This window comes from Sorex araneus, chromosome X (assembly GCF_027595985.1).
Source record: "Sorex araneus isolate mSorAra2 chromosome X, mSorAra2.pri, whole genome shotgun sequence".
Classification (NCBI taxonomy): domain Eukaryota; kingdom Metazoa; phylum Chordata; class Mammalia; order Eulipotyphla; family Soricidae; genus Sorex; species Sorex araneus.
The window spans coordinates 203818681-203842448 of record NC_073313.1 but is presented as its reverse complement, the minus strand read 5'-3'; the positions used below and the strand labels follow the sequence as shown (position 1 = coordinate 203842448).

The following is a 23768-nucleotide window of genomic DNA, read 5'->3' as shown; positions in this document are numbered from 1 at the left end:
TAAAATAGTTTATAATTCAACTACAGGTTGAAATCGTCCATAGTTTGTTTCACTAATTCTGACATCCTTCATGTTGATTAGTCCAAAATCAAACAGCTTTACTATGTATACAGTGACTTGTTTATTTTTATTAAAAACACAAAGTAATACTAAAGAAAAATGTGTAAATAAATTAAAAAGCATTCCATGTCCCAGTACACTTGACAGTGAATTTTTGTTTTGCCTGTTACCTTTCACATGCATAAGGATTTTACAAAGTCACAATCAGTATGTGCATGCCATTTGGTTTTGCAGTTATTTTACTCACCACAACACATCTATATTTCTAGTCTTCCAAATTTTAACAGCAATACAGTACCTCACTGTACTTATTAGCTCACTTTCTTCCATGACATGCACAATTATTTCCATTTTTCTACTATAAATGTAGACATAAACATCCTCATGCATTTATACACTTTTAAAATGTTTAATTTTTACATTATTCTTTAGGTTGCAAATCTCTAAAGTAGAATTTATGGGGCGAAGACAGTCATTTTAATGGCTCTATGTAGTACCATACTGCATTCCCCAAAGAGTGTGTCTATTTAAAATGACATCTTAGAACTGCATTAGACCATTAAAATAATTTTATTTTTTTTAAAAATCAAAGCCTTAGGTAGTCTTAAATATCAGTATTGAAAGTTAAAAATAATTACTATATGTACTTAAAATAAAGAATGTCGTAAATAGATGGTCTAACAAATCAGGAAACATTTAGATGAGTTTAACAATGCTTCTCAACTTTCCTCAAATAATGACATATGGGACTGGAGCACAGTGGGTAGGGTGTTTGTCTTGCACGCAGCCAATTTGGGTTCAATTCCGGGTATCCCATATGGTCCCCTGAGCACCGCCAGGAGTAATTCCTGAGTGCAGAGCCAGGAATAACCCCTGTGCATCGCTGGGTGTGGCCCAAAAAAAGTAAAACAAAAAGTGGTTAGAAATGTTTGGGGCTGGAGCGATAGTACAGCGGGTAGGGCATTTGCCTTGCACACGGCCGACCCGGGTTCGATTCCCAGCATCCCATATGGTTCCCCGAGCACCGCCAGGAGTAATTCCTGAGTGTACAGCCAGGAGTAACACCTGTGCATCGCTGGGTGTGACCCAAGAAGCAAAAAAAAAATTATAATGGCATACATGGAAAATGATCCTGCAGATACACTGAAGATGGATGAGGTTTTCTGACCCAGAAGGTCCAGCTACCCAGGCCATCTCTGATTATCCCAAGAAATACTGGGATCATATGTGGATATAGTTGTGACCCAAAAGTACCAGTGTCAGGGAGTTCTGATTAAGGGGAGATCAAGGGACTCCATCCAAGCCATAAGCTCCACTTAGTGGCAGAGAAGGGATGAGTGCATGTCTCTTCTCATCAGTGTATTTTCTACTACATCACAACTCTTCTTACATGCTTACTGGCTCTAAAATTTAATTTTATATGCAGATGTATATCTATACTTAAGTCATAAAGAGAATTTTCTAACATGCGTAAACTAAAGACAGCTAAACTAGCAATTTACATCAAAGCCCCAAAGGATCAGCAAATGGGTCTGCAAATGTCTGACAGTTTTCTCTGAAAAATTTCAGATTTGTCATCCTTTTAAATTTTAAACCCTGAACATTAATAATCTTTCACAGATATCATTGCATCTCTCTGATAGACAATAAAGAATAATAAATTACACATACATCAAAGGAAAGAGATTTATAGTAGAACTACAATCTAAATAAGTCAAAAAAAGTGAAAAAAGTAGTGTTGATTTTGTAGAGGTAGAGGTGTCCTCCTCTATACTTTAAATTTCTGCTAGCTAACATACAACAATTTTAACGATTTTTACATAACAAAGTCATGAGTGACATTTCATTTCACAGAACAACTCTTACTTAAAACCAGTGTTGATGCTACCAAGAGAAAATAATCCATTATTTTACCTTTTATCAAGTATTCAACATTATCAGCTTAGAAAAGCAGAGGCTACTGGTGTTAACTCCACTGATTCAATTGCAGATATGTAAGAATTTTCTTGACCATTAACCACTGTACCTAGGAGTTCGGAAGAGTGGGGCAGTGATAAAGAATGAGAATTTACCTGTTAGGTACCAAAGCACAATAACAAGAACTCCAAACCCCACATTCTTGATGACTCTATCCTGGACAGTAACTATTTGGTCATTTCCATAGATTTAATCAAACATTATATACACAAACACATCCATGGGACCTCATGGCACTTGGAAGATTCCCTACAATTTCCCACTTATTGAGATCTGGATCATATTTCTCAATGCTTTGAAGATACGTTCCCTTCGAGTATGAGTAACCGCCGGTGACATAGATACAGCCATTCATGATGACGGCCCCACACTCCATCCTCCTTTCCATCATGGAAGCAATCTCTCGCCATTCGTTTTGCTCAGGGTCATAGCATTCCGTGATTGTAGTTTGTCCACCAACGAGATAGAGTTTATTTTCAAACGGAACAGAACATAAGCCGTATTCTATTAAGGTCAAAAAAGCAGAGGACAAAATGTTATTAGGATGATGAGAGATCTCAGTGTGGTGATGCAATAATATCTTTCACAATTCAGCAAACCGAAACAAAGCAGAGGTGGTATTCTGACTCTAGCACTGAGCAACTCTGAGCTTTCTCCAGGGACCGCAGTTGGGGCTAGATGGGGAAGTGCCGGCCAGCTTTCCCTGAATACTGCCCGCAGGTGTGCAACTCTGGACATTACAACAGTCACAACAGCCCAAGAAAGGAAACATTTCTGTCCTCTCTCACCTGACTCAGGTGAGATGCCATTCTTTCTCAGTTCACCTGAAGCTGGCACTACAGGATGCCAAGGAGGAGCTCATTCCTAGACCACTATCTTTCAGGGGACCCCTGGTACAGATGCCTTTTATTCCGCAAGTTTGTGCAAGATGGCAGCTGTGGAGTCTGATAGGAAAACCCATGCAGGAACTTCTGCAGATTACTTCATGTCTTTGCTGCTCTGAGTAAACTGGAGGATCAGATGTCAGCTGTGCCACAAGACATTACTTGCCTATCTCACTACTTCCTGGGCAAGTTAAGGACACAAGATATTGAAGAAACACATTCCCAAACTTTGTGGGGAACTCAGCCTATGACCCTAAGGAACTTGGAGAGCACCCAGAGGCTGCTGTGTGAGCCTGCAGTCTGCCCTGTGGGGGCTCTCTGCAAAGTGCTTTCAGCTTTTCTGCCTTTCATCTGCTGCCCTCCTTAGCAAAACTGCTGGCTCCTAAAGCACTGGAATCCTGTGCAACTCCCGGTTTTCTCCCCATTCCCAGGCAAGGCTTCCAGGCATCCAGAGGCCAGGATCAGGAGGGGCTCTATAAGGGACAACATGAGAGGCACCAACTGGGGTTTTGGTTTGGTGCCCATACATGTCCCTCGCCTCCTCCTATTCTTAAATGGCTTCTTCCCACGTCCTATTTCTTTTATTCTTCTCTTTTTTCCACACCGTATTTCTTTTTAAATTTATTTTGAGTTTTTGGGCGGGGGGAGGCCCACACTCAGCAGTGCTCAGGGATCACTCCTGGTGAGGCTCAGGGACCATATGGTGAAATAGGGAGGGAACATGGGTTGTCTGCATGTAAAGCAAAAGTGCCTACCCAGTGTACTCTCTCTCCAGCCCACACCCCACCTCACACCTAGATTGCTCATTCTCTACGACCATCAACCACAAAGTTAGACTTACACACTCGCAGCTGCAGACTGGAGGAGCAGACCCAACTGGGAACTGCTGACTGCAAATAAACAAGGATTTCACTTGCTGTCCCTCAGTCGTTCTATCTGCTTGAACCTCTTCTTTGCTAAATCTTTCACATCTTCTTCTCTTTGTCACTCAGGCCTCATCCTCCTGTCATTTCCTCCAGTTCTTGGACCATCCGACCAGAAGTGGCCAGCCAAGTACTCCTACCATACACCACTTATTTTAATTCTCCCCAGGGAAATTTTCCATACGGAATATGTATCTTGGTTACTGTCCCTCTCCCACTTCAAACAGTTCAAGATCCCTGTCCTGCCCACTGCTGTTTCTAGCTGGAGAATGACAAGTGGCTGCTGCCTTGGAAGGACTCAATAGGTGTTTGCTGGATCTTGTACCCTTTGCGTTCCAGTATGTGCCCCTATTAATGTGTGAAAGGAAGCTCATAATCTCCTCTTTAATATGATTCCATTTAAGAATTGAAGAGAGAACCAGGAAGATAGCTCAAAGGGTTAGAGAACATGTGTTGCATGCAGGAACCCCAGTTTTACTGTTTGTGTTTTGGGGCCACATCCTGCTAAGCCCAGGGTTTACTCCTGGCTCTGCACTATGGTATTATTCTTGGCAGTGTTGGGACCAGATAGGGTACCAGGTAACAATCCCAGGTCAGGTGAGTGCAAGGCAAGTGTCTTACCTGCTTTACTATCTCTACAGTCCCCAGGAGTCCCAGTTTGATGCCTCATTACATATGGTCCCCTGTGCAGCACTGAGAGTAGCTTCTGAGCACCACCAGCTGTGACCCCAAAATCAAAAGGCAAGATAACATCTGCATCCCATGTGTGAGGCCTTTAGTTTGACCCTGGCATCATGTGCCCTCATCTTCTGCCCAGGATTGTCCTGTGCTGTCTTGGAAGGACTCATTAGGTATTTGCTGGATCTTGTACCCTTTGCATTCCAGTATATGACCCCACTAATGTGTGAAAGGAAGCTCATAATCTCCTCTTTATGTAGTAGCTGCCAGCACCTCTGAGGCATACTGGTCCAGGCCGCGATGCCAGGAGTGCTCCTCCTTTCAAAAAGAAATTCTTTTGAAAAATTATTATTATTACTATTACATTTTAGGTTGTTACAAGAGTGTTAGTTTATGGTACCAGAGAAATTCTTTTCTGTCTTCTCGGCCATACCCAGAGGTGCTCAGGGCTAACCCCTGACCCTGCACAGGGATCATGCCCAGTGGGGCTCAGGGAACCATGTATGGTACAGTGGGCATAGGCAAGGCAAGCACATTAACCCCTATGCTATATCTCTGGCCCCCTAAGGTGAATTTGATATTTACTCTTATCAATAAAATTCTTGCTATTAGGCTCTGAAGGCTAAGAAACATCTCACAGATGGGCATTTTTTTTTTCTTTTTAGGTCACACCCGGTGATGCACAGCTGTTACTCCTGGCTGTACACTCAGGAATTACTCCTGGCAGTGCTCAGGAGACCATATGGGATGCTGGGAATCAAACCCGGGTTGGCTGTGTGCAAGGCAAATACCCTACCCGCTGTGCTATTGCTCCAGCCCAGCATTTTTTTCTTTAAATCCAATTCTATGCATGTAGAATTTTTATAGGATTTAACAATCTTCAATACCATGAAATACTGCCTTTATGAATTATTTGACTATTTCTATCAAATGTTTGTGAACATTAATAACGATTCAAAATTGTTTCTCAATTTGTGTGATTCAGTAATGGGCTTACGAATGATATGAAAAAAAAATCTTAGGGGCTGGAGTGACAGTATAGTGGGTACGGTGCTTGTCTTGCACACAGCTGACCCCCCAAATTCAATCCTGGCATCTCATATGGTCCCCCGAGCAACACTAGGAGTAATCCCTGAGCACAGAAACAGGAGTAACCCCTAAGCATTTCTGGGTCTGTCCCCTCGCTGCCCCCCCCCAAAGAAAAACAAGAAAAAAAAATTTCTTAGCAGTGCCTGCGGGCAAGGGCAGTGCCAGGGCCAGGTTGTGTGGGCCTGATGGTTTGCTGCTCAGAGCCAAACTCATCAGGACTGGGAAAAAGGGAGTGGGTGGCATGCAGTGCTAGGAATTTTTTTTTTTTTTTGCTTTTTGGGTCACACCTGGCGATGCACAGGGGTTACTCCTGGCTCTGCACTCAGGAATTACCCCTGGCCATGCTCAGGGGACCATATGGGATGCTGGGATTTGAACCCGGGTCGGCCGCATGCAAGGCAAACGCCCTACCTGCTGTGCTATCTCTCCAGCCCTAACAGTGCTAGGAATTGTAGAAAGGATGTACTAGACCAGCATTCTTCACCTTTTCTGTATATGCAGCTTCCCATGGTGTATTCATATGCTAAAGCCAGTAACAAGCTGGATCTCATTCCCCTGACCCTGAAACAGACTCCAATGCGGCATTGTTGGGAGGGCCGAGTGGAGAGAGGCTTCTAAAATCCTAGGGATAGGACAAGTGGAGAGGTTACTGAGCCCGCTCGAGAAATGGAGGATCAACAGGATTTTGTGATTTGTGATTCGTGATTTGTGATTCAACATCCATGAAAATTATTTCATTTTCTTTTCCAAGGATGTGGTTCAGTGATAGACTACATGTTCCTTCCATATGAGACCCAGGGTTCTATCCTCAGAAAAGACACTTTTTCCTAAGATTTTTCTTGTTGAAAGACAAGGAGAGATAGTACAGGGGGTAAGGCACTTCCCTGCACAGAACTGGTTCAATTCCTGACAAAGTACATGGTCCCTGAGCACTGGTGGGCTCACCCCTGAATACCTGACTTTGAGCTAATACTACCCTTTCCCACCTCTCACTTCCAAAAAGAAAGGACTATAAAGCTTATCTAACTGTACCTCATTTTACTAGAAAATAAGACCCCAAAGCTTAAACCACTTGCCAAAGATGAGGTGAGTAAATAAAGGTCAGGGCCAAGAGTCAACTCCCCCTACCACCTGATAGAGGACTTTCTCCTTGATGACTTACTGTTCTTTCCTGTTTCATGCCCTCAGTTCATCTCTTTTCTAAGGCTGTTTCCTAAAGTTCTGCCTCTAGCCACATTGTTGGTCCTACCATCCACAGCATCTCTTCAGCATATCCCCACAGCCATCCTCTGAGCAAACAATTCCCCCAGGCATCTCTTCTGCATCATCCAACGAGTCCTTCACACTGAAATGCACAATGAACTCATGGGGCCAAAATATGGGGAGGTCAGAGTGCATGTACTCCATGTATGAGGCCAAGTTCGATTCCTGGCACCCATAGTTCCATAAGTGACTCTGGGGATGATTGCACAGCATTTAAAGAAAAAAAAAAAACTAAGCTCATCATCTCTCCTCTCCTTTCTTCCAACCAGCTCCTTCGGTATTCCCCCTCTTTTCAGTCAGTTAAAGCTGAAATACTGTCAACTCCTTTCTTTCCTTTATTTATAGTCAAACAAGACAGCCATCATACAATATTATCAACGCTGTGTCTCTAATACCTCTCCTATCCCATTTTCTACTACAACCACTTCTTTGGGCTTCAGCATCTCACCTGGTTCATTACATTAGTTAGCATCAGACCTCCCTGCCCCCATCTCTCTCCCAGTGTATTCCAGGAGAAGCTCACTTCTTTTCTTTCTTTCTTCTTCTTTTTTTTTTTTTTTGCTTTTGGGTCACACCCGGCGATGCACAGGGGTTACTCCTGGCTCTCTACTCAGGAATTACTCCTGGTGGTTCTCAGGGGACCATATGGGATGCTAGGAATCGAACCTGGGTTGGTCGCATGCAAGACAAACGCCCTACTTGCTGTGCTATTGCCCCAGCTCCGAAGCTCACTTCTTTACAAAAGAAAAGAAGTGACTCTATTGATGTGTAATTAGCACTGACCAATACATTAATTTCAGGTGTACACAAAATTGATGCATTATTTGTATACACTGTGAAATAATCTAGAATTGATGACCCATCCTTCCTTTGCTCTGAATCTTGTGATAGTTCTCCATTTAAAATATTCTCCAGGGCCCTAAGAGATTGCACAACAGTTAGTATAAATGCTAGGTCTAGACCTGGGTACAACCCCTGGCACCACATGATCTCCTGAGCATCGCTGGGTGTAGTGCTGGAGGTCTCTTGAGCATCATCAGGGTGGCACCAGAGGGACTCAAGTTTGAACTGCAGTCCTAGTTGGCCAATATCACTGGCTGTGGCTGCCAGAACCCCTGAGCACTGCTTGGGAGATCCCCAAATAAAAAATTCTTCAAACTGCCACTTAAATCCCTCCATATGTTTTCATGGAACTCTACCATCCACCCTCTCACATCTCACTCATATACTCTCCCCTTCTGCCAGAAAATCCTTTCTCAAAACTACCTTGCTTAATTATAGCCATTCTTTAAAGCTTAAATAATTAACAACCTACTCCTGAAAACCTCCTATGATTACCATATTCCACTTAATTACACATAAACTTTTTCTGCCCTCAATTTCAATAGCACTTATTTTCAAGCCTGTCCGGCATATTCCTGTTATGTAAACATATTCGCTAAGAATTTGGAACTTCTGTGGTAATTGAGATGTGCTCTTAATTATTTTGTGTCAGATAATAACTGGAATGGTAATTTATCCAGGTAATATTTCACTAAATGTTATTACTAATTTAATTATTATATATTATTATGAATTACATCAAATCTAATGGAATATCAGTACCTTATTTTTAAACTATACAAAATTACCCCACCTAAAATTAAGAAAGACGATAACATTAAATTCTCTTCACTTCCAGGGTGAGATACAACAATCTTCACACACTTTCTTCTAAGGAAAATTTTTTGAATTACTTTTAGCAGATTAGTTATAACAAGAAATAAAATAAATTACTTAGCACCTGCTTTTGGGGCAGGCTTGGGTGGTGGTCGGAAAATTCTAAATAAATGGTGGTAGCACTGTAGCACCGTCGTCCCATTGTTCATTGATTTCTCGAGTGGGCACCAATAACGTCTCCATTGTGAGACTCCTTGTTACTGTTTTTGGCATATTGAATACGTCACAGGTAGCTTGCTAGGCTCTGCCTTGTGGGCAGGATACTCTCGGCAGCTTGCCGGGCTCTCCAAGAGGGACAGAGGAATCGAACCTGGGTCGGCCTCGTGCAAAGCAAATGCCCTACCCACTGTGCTATCGCTCCAGCCCAATGAGAAAATATATTCAAGAAAAATAAAGACTTTTCTAAAAAATGAAACAGAAACAGATCAGCATGCCATTCTTCCCCAGTCACAAAACTAGTAATAATGGTGGTGGAACGGTGGAACGGTGGAACGGTGGCCAGATTGTTGCTGGAATATTGAATGTAATAAATTATTGTGAACAACTTTTAAAAAATAAAATTTAGGCTCTCGGGAAGGTGGGCAGCCCCGGCCCCACTCGCTGCCGAGATGTGATCCTGAGGGCCGCACATGTGTGGCCTCACCGCAGCTACACAAGCATGACTCCAGAGACCAGCTAAAGTACTTTTGGTACCGGCAGCTCCTTGCAGAATGTCTCCAGACAGAACTAAGCCGAGGCCCCATGCCTGCCCAGGAGGGGAAAGGTTTCTTTCTCTCTCTCTCTCTCTCTCTCTCTCTCTCTCTCTCTCTCTCTCTCTCTCTCTCTCTCTCTCTCTCTCTCTCTCCCCACCCTTTTCCTTGCGGGGGGAGGGGGGAAGGGAGTGGCCACTGTTATACTATGAGGACCACTAATGAGAGATACAAGCTTGCAATGATCCAATTTCTGGAAGAAATTTCCCTGGACTTAGTTGCTAAAATACAGAAATCCAAAACCGCGCGACCTCATATCTCTTCACCACAAGTTTGACTCTAATGGGGAACTCCTAACAATAATAGTGAGTTTTTTGTTGAAACATTGAATGTAACCAAACTAAAGAGAAAGTAAAGTGAAATTTATCAGTTACGGGGGGGGGGGGGTCTGGGGGAGGGAGGAAGGAAGGTGACAGTGGGAGGGATGGGAGGTATACTGGGTTTTTTTTTTTGGTGGTGGAATATGGGCACTGATGAAGGGATGGTTGTTTCAGCATTGTATAACTGAGACTTAAGCCTGAAAGCATTGTAATTTTCCATATGGTGATTCAATAAAAAATAAATAAATAAATAAAAAATAAAATTTAAAAAAAGAAACAAAATTGTTCCAGAAAATACAAAAAGTGTGTTTAATACTGGTGGCACTGCATTTTTTAATTTGTTGAATAAATAAAAATTTGTTTATACTTTAAAATAAATAAATAATAAAAATAAAATAAATTCTCTTCACAAGTAATAATCATTTCCACAGCTAATATCATAGTCAATGACGAAAAACTGAAAGGTCAGGAACAAGGACAGGACGCCCACTCACCACTGTTACTCAAGACACTATATTATGTCAGAGCAGTTAGAAAAAATCAGTTAAAAGCATCCAAATTGTAAAGGAAGAAGTAAAAGTTACAATTTGTGCATAACATACATAAGAAATCTTAAAGGCTACACTAAAAAACTACTAGAAAAAATAAGCAAGGTGACAGGGTAAAAGAAAAATCAACATAGAAAAATTTGTTACATTTCTATATACCGTAAACTATCAGAAAAAATAAAGAAGGAAAATCCGATTTACAATTGAATCAAAAGGTATAAAGTATCTGGGAATAAATTTAACTGAGGAAGTGAAGACTGAACACCAAAAACTGTAACATATTGCTGAAAGAAACTGAAGAAGACACAAAGAAATGGCAAGACATTGTGTTTACCTGGACTGGAAGAATAAACACTGTTAAGAGTGTTTCCAAAGTAGTTCTGCAGGTTCAAAGTATCCTCATCAAAGTGCCAAAATTTATTTTTCACATAAGTAAAATTTTGAAAGATCCTAAAATTTTAGTGCTGGAGCTATAGTACAGCAGGTAGGGCATTTGCCTTGCACACAACCAACCCAGATTTGATCCCCAGCATCCCATATGGTCCCGAGCACCAAGAGGAGTAATTCCTGAGTGCAGAGCCAGGAGTAACCCCTGTGCTGGGTGTGACCAAAAAAAGCACACAAAAAAAAATCCTAAAATTTGTATGAAGCCCTCCCCCACACCACAAATAGTCAAAGTAACTGAGAAAAAAGATCAAAAATGGAGGAGTCTATGGGCCGTCCTCTGTGTTTGTTCCTCATATGCTTCCTATCTATTATGCTTACTCTAAACAGTATATTTCATTCAAGTACAGTAAAGCAAAAGTCACTTTTTTTGAACTATTGGACTATTTTATTTATTTTATATAAATGTGATTTTTCAGAAGTTGCTTAAAAAATTAGTCATATTCGACATGTATTAGCTTTAATAAAAACTTCCAATTGTTACAAATAAAAAGGAGGTATCAGGTTCTCCAACTTTAAATTATGCTACAAAAATAATCACGACATCATGGTATTGGAATAAAAAACAGACACATTAGCAGTGGAACCTTACTGAGAAAGCAAAAATAAACACACATTACATACATAACTAATTTATGATAGTGAAGCCAAGATCATATAATGAAGAAAGAAAAGTCTCTGAATAAATGCTGCTGAGAAAACTTGGATAACCATGCAAAAGAGTGTAACTAGACCACTACTTATACCATCTCAAAAATTAATACAGGAGCCAGAGAAATAGCACAGTGGGCAGGGCGTTTGCTTTGCACACGGCAACCCAGGTTCAGTCCCCGGCATCTCAGATGTTCCCCTAAGCACCATTAGAAGTGATTATTGAATGCAAAGCCAGGAGTAACCTCTGAGCATCATCAAGTGTGACCCAAAAAAGCAAAATAATAATGATAATAATAGAAAAAGGGTGAAAGAGTTGAATGAAATACAAACAGGAAAACATGAAGTGGGAAGTATTTGTGGACTTAACTCCAATGGTGAAAAATAACCAAACAGGGCTACATAAAACTAAAACATTTCTTTTTTTTTTATGCTTTTTGGGTCACACCTGGCGTTGCACAGGGGTTACTCCTGGCTCATGCACTCAGGAATTACTCCTGGCGGTGCCCAGGGGACTATATGGGATGCTGGGAATTGAACCCGGGTCAGCTGCGTTCAAGGCAAACACCCTACCTACTGTGCAATCACTCCAGCCCCCCAAACTAAAACATTTCTATTAAGCAAAAGAAACCATCATTAAGGGCTGAAAAGAGTACAGCAGGTTAAGTGCTTGCTTGGCACATGGGTGACCTGGGTTTGAACTCTTAGCATCACACTTGGTTCCAAAGTGATCCCTGTGCACAGAGGTAAAAGCACATCCAAATGTGGCCCCCAAAACAAAAACAAACAAATAAAAAAAAAACCATCATCAAAATGAAAAGACAATTTATGAAGTGGGAGAAGATAACTTGCAAATCATAAATCAAGAGGCAAAAAATATTCAAAACTTCAAAATACAACTGATTCTCAAACAACATGGAAGTCTGAGGCAGGGACTCACATACAGTTGAAAATACATGTATAACTTATAGTGGCACTCTTAAGTTCTGATCTATGGACTCAACCTATTTACATATGAAAGTATTAAATCTGTGAGTATGAAACCCTTAGACAGAAAAATAATTCTGCATGTTTATGTACCTGTAAAGTTCAAACCTATGTTGTTCAAGAGTCAATTGCCTATAAGGGGGCCAGAGCGATAGTAAAGCGGGTAGGGCGGTTGCCTTGCACTCGGCAGACTTGAGTTCAATACCCATATGGTCGCCCAAGCACCACCAGGAGTAATTCCTGAGTGCAGAGGCAGGAAGGAACCCCTTGAGCATGGAAGAAAGAAAGAAAAAAAAGCAGTCAATTGCCTATAAAAAATACTTATAGCAACAACAGAGAAGACCACCAATGAGACGACATGATAACACCAGCACTAATGTCAGGCTTTAGGAACATCTTTATGAGATATAACAATTATCATAAATTGACTCATATTAATCTAAGCTTTGATAATTCTAATTGTGTTTGTATTGTAAAAACAAGATGAAGTAAATTTATTTGTGCCTGAAAAGGGGCAGGCTGGGGCGGTAGGTGGAGAGGTGAAGGACACTGGTGGAGGGATTGGTGTCGGACATTTAATGCTTGAAACAACTGTATTATTAACAACTTGATAAATCATGATGTTATAATAAAAATTGTTAAAAAACATATGGGGGGGCTGGAGTGATAGCACAGTGGGTAGGGCATTTGCCTTGCATGCGGCCAACCCGGGTTCGATTCCCAGCATCCCATATGGTCCTCTGAGCACCGCCAGGAGTAATTCCTGAGTGCATGAGCCAGGAGTAATCCCTGTGCAATGCCAGGTGTTACCCAAAAAGCAAAAAAAAAAAAAAAGTATGGGGTCCCAGCCTGACTGTCTGGCTATGAAACTAATTTCTAACAGCATTGACTTTGGGCGGCCCTATTTACTCTCTCTGCATCTCCGTGACCTGTAAAATGAGTAGCAATCGACTCAGGATTGCTGCAAGATTTAAACAGATTAATATATGCTTGCTGGAATAGTTAGTGCCTGGCACATACTGACTGGATAAATGCTAGCGATTACTCACTATGAGCCGTTATCACTGCTTTTCATTATAACATCATTACTCATAGCAGGAAAGGTGGTAGTGTTTGGGCAAAGACATCTGGGCAACTATTCCAAGATGTCTTCAGAGCCAGAACAGCCAGCAGCTGAACTGTCCGTTATGCTAGCCCATGGCACACGGAGTTGCACCCTCACATCCAGCTGTGCACCCCCTGAACCAGGAGACCAAACAGATGACATATAGAAAGAGTACTGGGCGGGCTGCACCCAGAAGGTGAGGATGAATGCTTAGACTTTATAGTACAAGCTGTACAATCAGATGGTCTAAATTTGAACCCTGGTCTACCACTCTGAGACTTTGGGACAATTTACTCTCTTTTCTAAGTTTTCATTTCAAAATATGCAAAAAAAATGCAAATAATACCTATTAGCAGAGTTGTAGTTAGAATACAAGTTGCATATACAATATCTAATCTATTGCAAGTGCTCAAGAAAGTTACTTACTTTACTATTATTCCTTGGTGGTTCACATTTTGTGAATTTCAATTACACTCCCTAGTGAACTACATAGCTGATCTTTTATGGGAAAATGTTTTGAAGTAGTATGGCAACATGAATCTTGTCTAATGAAAAAAACTAAAACACATGATATAATGATAACAAGCTATAATGTATGCTTCCCCCTGAGCTCCTGACAAAGAGACAAGTCAAAGACAAAAGACAACACAGAAATAGGCTTTTCCATGTGGGCAGACAAAACGTCATTTATGACTGTATGTCAAGGCCAGCATAGGGCTCTGCACATCGTAGGAGGGGGTGCTTAACTGTTATTGAAATCAGAAAGAACATGCTTCTAAAAGAAGAAACCACCTCCTGATCCGAATTAACAGGTACCCTTCTCAATTATTGATAGACTAGAGCTGTTTACCTACTTCTAAATAATTGTTTTATATTATGCATGCAGTAAATGAAAAAACACAGTAAGTAAAAAAGAAACACATGGAAAGAATCGACAAAAGAATCAGAGGCTTAAAAGGTGTGTTATAGGAAGATAATATGGCAAGCGTTTGTAGATGTAACCAGAATAAACTGATTATTATTAAATAAATTTCTTTTTTTGTTTTTTGGGCCACATTCCATGGTGTTCAGGGCTTACTCCTGGCTCTGTGCTCAGAAATCACTCCTGGGGGGCCATATGGGATGCTGGGATCGAACCCAAGTTGGCCGCATGCTGTACTATCTCTCCAACCCCACATAAATATGTATTATTTTGAGACTCCTAACTACAATCCATACTAGACTATTATAGATTTAGCATTGTCTATTTCCAGTTCATTTTTTAACCATCTTTTCATGTTGATAGTCTATTATCACAAACATGCCCTATTTATGACAGCATTTTGTTACCTGGATGTGGGCTAGAAGTGATGAGGCTCCACTCATTGATGTCTGAATTGTAGCTCTGGACTTTGTCATAGGTACAGCTTCCTCTGTAGCCACAGTGACCGCCAATGACATAGATAACTTCATGTAAGACACAGGCAGTAGCATTCCCCACACCTGTGTGTTCATTAAAAACCACATCTTTAGGAAATCTTTTATTCTGTAGTACATATTGGTTCTTACAGCAGATGTAAAGTACTAACAGACAAGAATAACAACAACAACAAAAATACATGCTTCTTTTGGGAGGACCACAGTCATCACTCCTGGTGGTGCTTGGTGAAACATGTGGGGCCAAGGATCAAATTCAAGCCTTCTGCATGCCAAACAGGCACTCCAGCCCTTTGAGTTATCTTCCCAGCCATACTAGTACTCTTTTAAAAGAGGGTGAGACATTCACACAAATAACTAGAATGCTGAGTACAGAATAGAAGCACTGTAAATAAGGAATAAATGAACCACTGTGCATAGCAAGGAAAAATTGGTTTCTATTAGAGAACTCATGGCAGAAGCAACAGAATTTAACCTAGGCCTTCATAGAAAGGTGTTGGGAGGTAGGGGTGAGGTAGCCATCCTAAGGACAGGGCAAGGCAAGGCCAAGTTGGATTCCAGCATCTCTAGGGTTGCTGTAGGGGAATCAAACTTGGCAGAGAAAACTTAAGACACATGGCTAAGATTCCTGATGCCCAGCTAAAAAATCTGGAATGAAGTCAGTCAGATTTTTTAAATTCTTTAACAAAGAAGGGGAGGGACTACAAAGAAGAAAGGTAAAACTGGCCCTGCTGCCAAGTATTGGAGACGAGGACTTGGATTTGAGGGGAAGCACACGGAGACACAGTTGAAAAGGACAGGCTTCCATAACTGAGTTAGAGACAAACAAGACCTATTCTAAGGTTCTGAGATCAGAAAACTGGAAAATACTGGGGCTGGAGAGACAGTATAGCTGGTAGGGTGCTTGCCTTGCATTCGACTGACCAAGGTTTAATCTCCCAGTACCTATATGGTACCCTGAGCCCTGCAGGAGTGATCCGTGAGTGCAGAGCCTGAAGGAAGCCCTGAGTACCACTGTGTGTGGTTTAAAAAACTAGTGCCCAAACCCAGAAAACTGGGAAATATTGATGCCACGGGAGGAGGAGCAGAAGAGGCTCAGAGGAGAAGAGAGGGAGAAAGATGAAGTTCTCTTTAGTTGAAAAGTTAGATTTGGCCTTCCAACCAGCAGTGTTCTGTCCATGTGCAGTTCAATGCCCTTGCTCATTTCTTTTTTCTTTCTTTCTTTCTTTTTTTTTTTTTTTTTGCTTTTTGGGTCACACCCAGCAATGCTCAGGAGTTACTCCTGGCTCTGCATTCAGGAATTACTTTTGGAGGTGCTTGGGGGACCATATGGAATGCCGGGGATCGAGCCCAGGTTGGCCGTGTGCAAGGCAAATGCCCTATCCACTGAGTACACTCTGCCCCCCCAGCCACCCACCCCCGCTCATTTCCATTTCTATGCCAAAACAAAAGTGAATTTATTTGCAAAGCAGTTACGTTAGTGGAGTTCCTAAACAGTCAAGTACATATTTACTTCTTTTCTATAGATCATTAAACCTAAAAAGGAAACGAATCTGAAATTTGACTATACCCAATTCAAGCTCTCCATATCAAACCAGGCAGCTGCTTCACTACATGAGGACAAATTAAACAATTGGAGAAATGTCCCTTCTCCAGATGTCCTTTCTAAAGGAGTTTACAACACGTTCTTTCTCAAAGTTCTGCACAAGGCTGCTCACTAGAACTAGGATTCTTCAAACTAACCAAGAGTGAGCCTTCCAGAGCCTAACGAGGCCTTTGGCATCTGGACTTGGTGGTGGGAGGGATGGCCTCTGGGGGAGGAGGCTTCTCCTCCACTCAAGGCCACAGAACCATGTTAGGTGCTTCTTTCCAGCCCGCAGTATGCACAGGCACACACCTCCATCCTGAAATAAGTCCTTAAAAGTGACAAAGCCACTTGAAACTGTCATTTCACAACCAAGAAATGGAGCAGCAATGCTGTCAGGTTTATAACAGCTGCTGAATGATTGGAACTGAACCTTATTTCCTTTGTAGTCAGAAGATTCAGAATCATCCTGGGGAGGGAAGTGAAAGCAGGGACAGAGCTCTAAGACACCCACTCCCAAACACTGCTGGACTTTGGGGGCATAATGAGAGCTGGAAAAGAGATTTCTGGGATAACAAAGCTGGCATATTCTTCTCTCAGGATGCTCCTGACAATTAATTCCTAATACTGACTGACTGCTTACTCTGTTTTAAGTGTTTCACACGCACAAATTCAGTGAATATTCTCAAAACCCTAAGCTGCAAGCTGTCATCTGCAGTGTACAGGGGGAAAAACTGGAAATGAAACAAAATCACCCCAGTCAGCAGCAAGGAAGTGGGACACTGGATTTGGCCCCCAGCAGCGTGCCTGATCACAAGGCCCCTCTGCTTCTCTGGCTTCCTGCTTCCTTCCAGTTGTCCAAGGATCACACCAGGTCAGATTCCCAGGCCAGGTCAAATTCCCACACTCTCACTAGGATTAAAAAAGCAACAGAGAGGCCTGGGAAGAAACACTTGGGGTAAAATGACACAAATTTGGTAACAACCTACCAGTTGTTTTTTGTGCAACTCCCCAGCACTAATGAATAAATGTAATTTAATAAGATTCCAGTTTAAAGTTTCCCATTGGGAGGCAAGAATAGGCCAACCTAGCATTGACCACAGCAGTAAATACAGTGTTTAAGTGTTTATCAGACAGATAGAGGGAACCAAAAGTGTTCTGTGGGATCCTGTGCGGGAGGGTATGGAATGTGCCCTTCTCCTTTACTCGATGAAACAAGCCTTAAACCACAAAGGGCCCAGGCTTTTTAGTCACTGTCTTTGGTTACTGAGGGTATGTAATTTGTTATACCCTACAAGGCTCAAATCTGTTTGGGGGGACAATGAAGGAAGAGTGAGACAGAAAATTTGATGCCAGGGATTACACTCCAGTCTTCATACATGCAAGGCCTGGGTGTTCAGACAAGCTGATGTTCTATTCTGTTCTTGGAATAGTCTGGGAAAGACTTATTTTCACAATCCACTCCAAAGACAACACTAGATAAGACTCCAGAGTGCTAAATCCCTTTGTGACAACATGGAAGGACCTTGAGGGGATCAAACTAAGTGATATAAATCAGAGAAAGACAAACAGCATAGATTTCACTGCTGTGGCAGATAAAGTAATCCAAACAAAATCCAAACCCTTAAATTCTGACTAGGTTACAGTAGGTACCAAGCAGGGAGAGGTTTGAAGGTAGAGAAAGCAGGTTGGAGTGTCAATCATGCAACAGTGGACCGTAACTAGATTTTTTGTGGATCTTGACAATGAGGTATCTACAGATAAAAGTGTGAACCTGAAAGGCAATATTATCAGCCAGTTTAAACTCTTTTTTTTTTTTAAGTGCAAGAATGGTAACTTTTCTGGCTTAACTGGAAACATCTACACATGCAGAATAAATATAATCTGTACTCACCTTTTATCATGTTGGCAATTGGAATCCACTTCTCTTTTAAGGGATCATAGAACTCAGCCTCTTCTGCTGGAGCCCCTTTTCTGTAACCGCCTAGAGCATAGACACAGCCACCCAAGGTGACAGCACAGTGGTAATACCTGGCATTGAGCATTGGCAAACCTTCTGTCCATTCGTCATTTTCACTGTTGTAGATCCACACCGTGTCAAGTGCTTCGATATTATCTGTCCTGTAACCCCCAGTCACATAAATGTTGGGTCCCAGACAAGTGACACCATAGCTCTCCCTAGTATAATCTGGTATTTCTGCTCCCTGAATCCAAACATTTGTCATAGGGTCCCAAATGTGGACCTCTGATAAAGGATGCCAGTAATAGCCTCCAATTATATACATTGTGGCTGTGGACCTCTGGGAAATCTCCTTATGCATAGGATTCAAAGCATTGTATATGAGTGATCGTATCTTATTTTCGGTGAGTAAGCAGCTTCTCTGAAGGCTTAAAGCTGTTTTTAAATACACCGGATCTACATCCATATTGATATAGCTTAGCAGATTATAAAGGCATTCTATTCGATTTTCTATATCATGAGCTGTCCACTTAATAACTGGCTCTATGATAGCTTCTTCTTTCCAAACACTGAGATTCTTTCTGGACAAGATAAAGAGAAACTTTTCGAGGTTGATTTCTAGAAATTCTTCTTGTTGCCATACTTCCTTAAACCTTGAACACAGAATTCGTCGAGATTCCTTCTCTAGCTCGGGGCATACATGAAACTCTGCAAAGGAGTGCATGCCAATACAATTATCAATATCCAGGTGCCTTACCAAAAACTGCTCACAAGCTTTCTTTACCGAAAGGAACTGGAGCAGATCAGCTGCTTCAAGCAGGCTTTGAACATTTCTTTTGGTTATTTCGATTTGGGAAGTGTATGCATAATTTACCAGGGCTTCCAAAATATCATGGTGGATGCCAGAGATTTTTATTTTATTTTTAAATTTTTCTTTCATGTCAGCTGTGAACATTGCCTTAAAATAATTGCTGCAAGCAGCTAAAACTGCTCGGTGGCAATGGAAGATGATGCCGGAAGGACACTGAAGGGTAATATCAGTAAATAATCCATCCAAGTAAAATGTTCTGAAGGCATCCAGAAAATCCACTGGATGTGCGGAATCCTTGAAAAGATAAATATAGTCTTCTTGTCCTTTTAGAGCCATGGCTGCAATAAACACGAAACAATAAGGTTTTCAATTTTACATGGGACCTCAATGGCACATATTCCAATCATGGCAACTGATTGGTAATGGATATACTTCAAAGCTAGACTACATTCAGCCCTTTAAGGTTATTTTTTCAAAAAAACAAAACTGCGAGACGTGGAAGGGCTGATTCATAATTAATAAAGCAATCAATTTAAATTCAGCGTAGCTCAGCATCTAAAACGAGGCCCCCGGAGAGTCCTCTGCAGAACACACGGTGCCTTGCACCCCTACTCGCACCCGCCGCCTCGGCGTGCCCGGGACGAGACACCCCCCTCCCTCGGCAAACCGAGAGTCCGAGGGGGTCGCCCCACTCCAGGCCCGGCTCCGGTGGGGCCGGCGGGGGGGGGTCCCAGTTCTCCCTTCCGCCCCCCTCGCTCCCGCTTCCACGCAGATGCCAAGAGCGACTCGGCGGGCGAGAGGGCACCTGGGAGAAGGGCCGCCTCGTGCCTCTCCGCGTGGGGCCGGCGCGGGGGGGGGCGGCGGCGGGCTCGGGCCCCCCCGCCCCTCCCCCCGGCCTGCGCCTGTGTCCCCCGCGGCCGCCGCAGGCTGTGGGCGCCGCGCGCCGGGCCCGGGGCCGCCTTCCCGCCCGAGGAGCGCCCCGCCCCGCGGCCTGGCGCGGGGACCCTGCGGGAGGGCGGCCCGGCCGCCTGCCCCGGGGCCGCGGGGCTCCGCGCAGGTGTGGGGGGCGCCGCGGGAAGCCCCGCGCTCTCCTCGGCCCCGGGGCGGCGCGGCCCGGGCCCCCGAGTGTCCGCGCCTCCGCCGCGGCGGGTGGGCGGGCGGGCGGCGCGGCCTCGCTTTCCCGCCCCCGGCCCGGCGGACGGACGGACGGACGGACGGACGGTGCCCGCGGGCGGCGGGGCGGCGCGGCACCTACCTCGGGCGGCGGCGGCGGCGGCGGCGCGGGACGCGGGGCGGGCGCGCGGGCTAGCGGCGGGCGGGGGCGGGGGCGCCTCCGGACCCTCTGACCATCTTTGGAAGCGGCGCGGCGGAGGCTGCCCGGAGTGCGGCTCCAGCCCACCAGCGGCTCCTATTTTGGTGGCCCGGCTGCTCCCCGCCTCCACGGCAACAGCCCCCCACGCGTCCCAGGCGGGGGCCCTCGCGGGAAGCGCCCCCGCAGCAGGTGGGACGGCTCTCCCCGGGCGACGCCGCCGGGAACCCCCACGCCCCACACCCCCAGGCGCGCTCCGGACTCGCGCGCGCGCGAGAGAGTGTTTGTTGTGTGTGTGTGTGTGTGTGTGTGTGTGTGTGTGTGTGTGTGTGTGTGTGTGTGTGTGTCGCTCGCCCTCTCTCACACACACCACACACCCGCCTCTGCTCTCTGGAGTATGAGTCTGTGTCACTCTCTCTCACATACCCGCCTCTGCTCTCTGGAGTATGTGTGGGTCGCTCATACACACACACTCACACACACCTGCCTCTGCTCTCTGCAGTGTGTGTTGCTCTCTTCACACAAACCTGCCTCTGCTCTCCGGAGTATAAGTGTTTCCCTCTTTCTCACACATACCTGCCTCTGCTCTCTGGAATATGAGTGTGTGTGTGTGTGTGTGTGTGTGTGTGTGTGTGTGTGTGAGTGAGAGAGAGAGAGAGAGAGAGAGAGACAGAGACAGAGACAGAGACAGAGAGAGTGAGAGAGACCCGTTCTCACACCCCCCAAAACCCCCACCCCTCTTTGCTCTCTGGTGTGTTTCTGTGTAACACCCACAGGCATGGGTCAACTCTCAGGAGTGTGTGTGTGTGTGTGTGTGTGTGTGTGTGTGAGAGAGAGAGAGAGAGAGAGAGAGAGAGAGAGAGAGAGAGAGAGAGAGAGAGAGAGAGAAAGACAGAGACAGAGAGAGACAGAGAATCTCTGGAGTGTGTGCCTGAGATTCTCTCACACACACACCATCTCGCAACACAAATACCCCTTAGTGTCTGTTCTTTGGAGTGTGTGTGCGCTTGTACATGTTTATGTGAATCCCTCTCTCTCATACCCTGATCATTTCTCTGGAATTAAGTGCTCATTTGTGTGTCTTAAAGTATGTGTTTGTGTGTGTGAATGCCTCTATCTCACTCTCTCTAAACCAAGTGTGTATGCGTGTGGGGTAGGAAAGATGGATATGTGTGTGTGTGTGTATGCTACTTCCCTCACCCCTATTCCCTGCAAAATTGTGTGTGAGTATGTTTGTTTGCTTGTGCACAATGCTTTTCCCTCCTTAGATACCTCTTAGCAGAAAGGCCGCATTTGGCGTTGCCTTCAGAATATCAGAAGTTGCCCAGTGTGGTTCTCCCAGGATCCCTAGCTGACCAGGACAGGAAGGGGATTGGGGCCCATAGGCAACTTAGTCTAGTCTTGACTGGCTGCTTGAGCACAACTGGGCACAATTGGGAGCGCTCCAGCCCAGGATTCAGGTTACAACACAAAGTCAAGTAATTGGCTGGAGAAGCCTTGAACCTTCTGCATGACAGCCATTCCAATCATAAAAAGAGGTCTATGTGCAACACCAGAAAGTCCTGTCCTCACCCCAAAGACAGTGTCAAATAAGTTTACTGGGGCCTAAGTGATAAATGGAATTGGGGGAAGGGTTCTCACCTTGCAGGCAGCAGACCTGGGTTTGATCTACAGATGAATAGCACCCCTACGCATCACCAAAAGTGATTCCTGAGCACAGAGCCCTGAGCATTGCCAAGTGTAGCAACCCATTCCCCCAACCTTAAAAAAAAAAAAACAATCTAGATAGAATAGCATGTAAGTCCATCATTTGTTAATTTGCAAGATATTAAGTGCTTTCTGAGTGTGTGCGAGATCTAGGAACTGGTAATAGAATGGTGAGATTCATAGTCTCATGGAGCCTACAGTTTATCCATATTATGAGAGGAAAGACACCAAGAGGGACTCAGCACAAGAGACTCAGGGAATGGCTTGAGAGCCAAAGAAATGGAGAATGGCCAGACCCTGTAACGCAATAGAATTCTGCACCACCTAAGAAGCCCCAGGGAGCCAAACCACAATCCTTGCAGCAGTTGGAACAGAACCATCAAGACGTGATCAAGTGACTGCCAGCTCCCTACTTCTAACCTTGCTCTAACCCTGCTTCCAATTCAGCACCATCCAGAGAAAGCCGAATATGTCCCCAAACCAATCACATAAAATACCCTCTACTTCTAGTAACCCACCTGCAGTTTTCCCAGCCAACAGTCAGAGCTCTGGACTCCTCTCCACGCTCCAACATTCCCAATTTTTTTTTTTAACTTTTGAAAAGCTTTTCCTCCAGCGACTGTCAAAGACAACTGACATGACTGATTCTCCTGCCATAACAAGAGCTGAAAAAAAAAAAAAGAGCATTGGTCTGTTGTCACTTGGTGGTTTGGTTCCACTTGTTGGAACATATCAATTAAATTATCTGGGATGCTGCTTATGAAGCAACCCCAACAACTAATACCACCCATACTTCTCTGGGGTGGAGAACTTCAGATCCCCTTTTATCAAAGGCATCACATATGGAAGGAAAGAAGGAAGGAAGGAAGGAAGGAAGGAAGGAAGGAAGGAAGGAAGGAAGGAAGGAAGGAAGGGAGGGAGGGAGGAAGAGAGGAGGGAAGGGAGGAAGGAGGGAAGGAAGGAAGGAAGGAAGGAAGGAAGGAAGGAGGGAAGGAAGGAGGGAAGGAAGAGAGGGAGGAAGGAGGGAAGTAAGGGAGGAGGGAAGGGAGGAAGGAAGGAAGGAGGGAAGGAAGGAAGGAAGGAAGGAAGGAAGGAAGGAAGGAAGGAAGGAAGGAAGAGAGGGAGGAGGAAAGGGAGGGAGGGAGGAAGGAAGGAAGGAAGGAAGGAAGGAGGGAAGGAAGGGAGGAAGGAAGAGAGGGAGGAGGAAAGGGAGGGAGGGAGGAAGGAAGGAAGGAGGGAAGGAAGGGAGGAAGGAAGAGAGGGAGGAAGGAAGGAAGGGAGGAGGGAAGGGAGGAAGGAAGGAAGGAGGGAAGGAAAGGAAGGAAGGGAGGAGGGAAGGAAAGGAAGGAAGGAAGGAAGGAAGGAAGGAAGGAAGGAAGGAAGGAAGGAAGGGAGGGAGGGAGGGAGGGAGGATGGAAGGGAGGGAGGGAGGAAGGAAGGGAGGAGGGAAGGGAGGAAGGAAGGAAGGAGGGAAGGAAGGAGGGAAGGAAGGAAAGAAGGAAGGAGGGAGGGAGGGAAGGAAGAAGGGAAGGAAGGAGGGAAGGAAGAAGAGGGAAAGAAAAACTTGTGTATATCAGTGTATA

The 23768-nt window shown here is 44.2% G+C and overlaps 1 protein-coding gene across 1 annotated transcript; it reads right to left on the bottom strand.

Moving 5' to 3' along the window:
- Window positions 1–108: 108 nt before the first annotated feature.
- Window positions 109–20723, bottom strand: KLHL23 (kelch like family member 23). The gene is made up of 4 exons (XM_055122057.1): window positions 20425–20723; window positions 18293–19507; window positions 14727–14879; window positions 109–2541 (listed from the first exon to the last, which is right to left on the bottom strand). Exons 2-4 carry the CDS (start codon window positions 19503–19505, stop codon window positions 2231–2233), a joined length of 1677 nt encoding a protein of 558 aa, XP_054978032.1. The 5' UTR covers window positions 19506–19507; window positions 20425–20723; the 3' UTR covers window positions 109–2230.
- Between the last annotated feature and the right edge of the window lie 3045 nt (window positions 20724–23768).

Excerpts from the sequence above, each read along its gene's own strand:
- KLHL23 (XM_055122057.1), bottom strand. The coding sequence starts at position 19,505 with ATGGCTCTAAAAGGACAAGAAGACTATATTTATCTTTTCAAGGATTCC. Across the intron at positions 14,880-18,292 it reads AATTGCCAACATGATAAAAG|GTGTGGGGAATGCTACTGCC; the intron begins GTGAGTACAGAT and ends ATGAACACACAG. Across the intron at positions 2,542-14,726 it reads CACTTCTAGCCCACATCCAG|AATACGGCTTATGTTCTGTT; the intron begins GTAACAAAATGC and ends TGACCTTAATAG.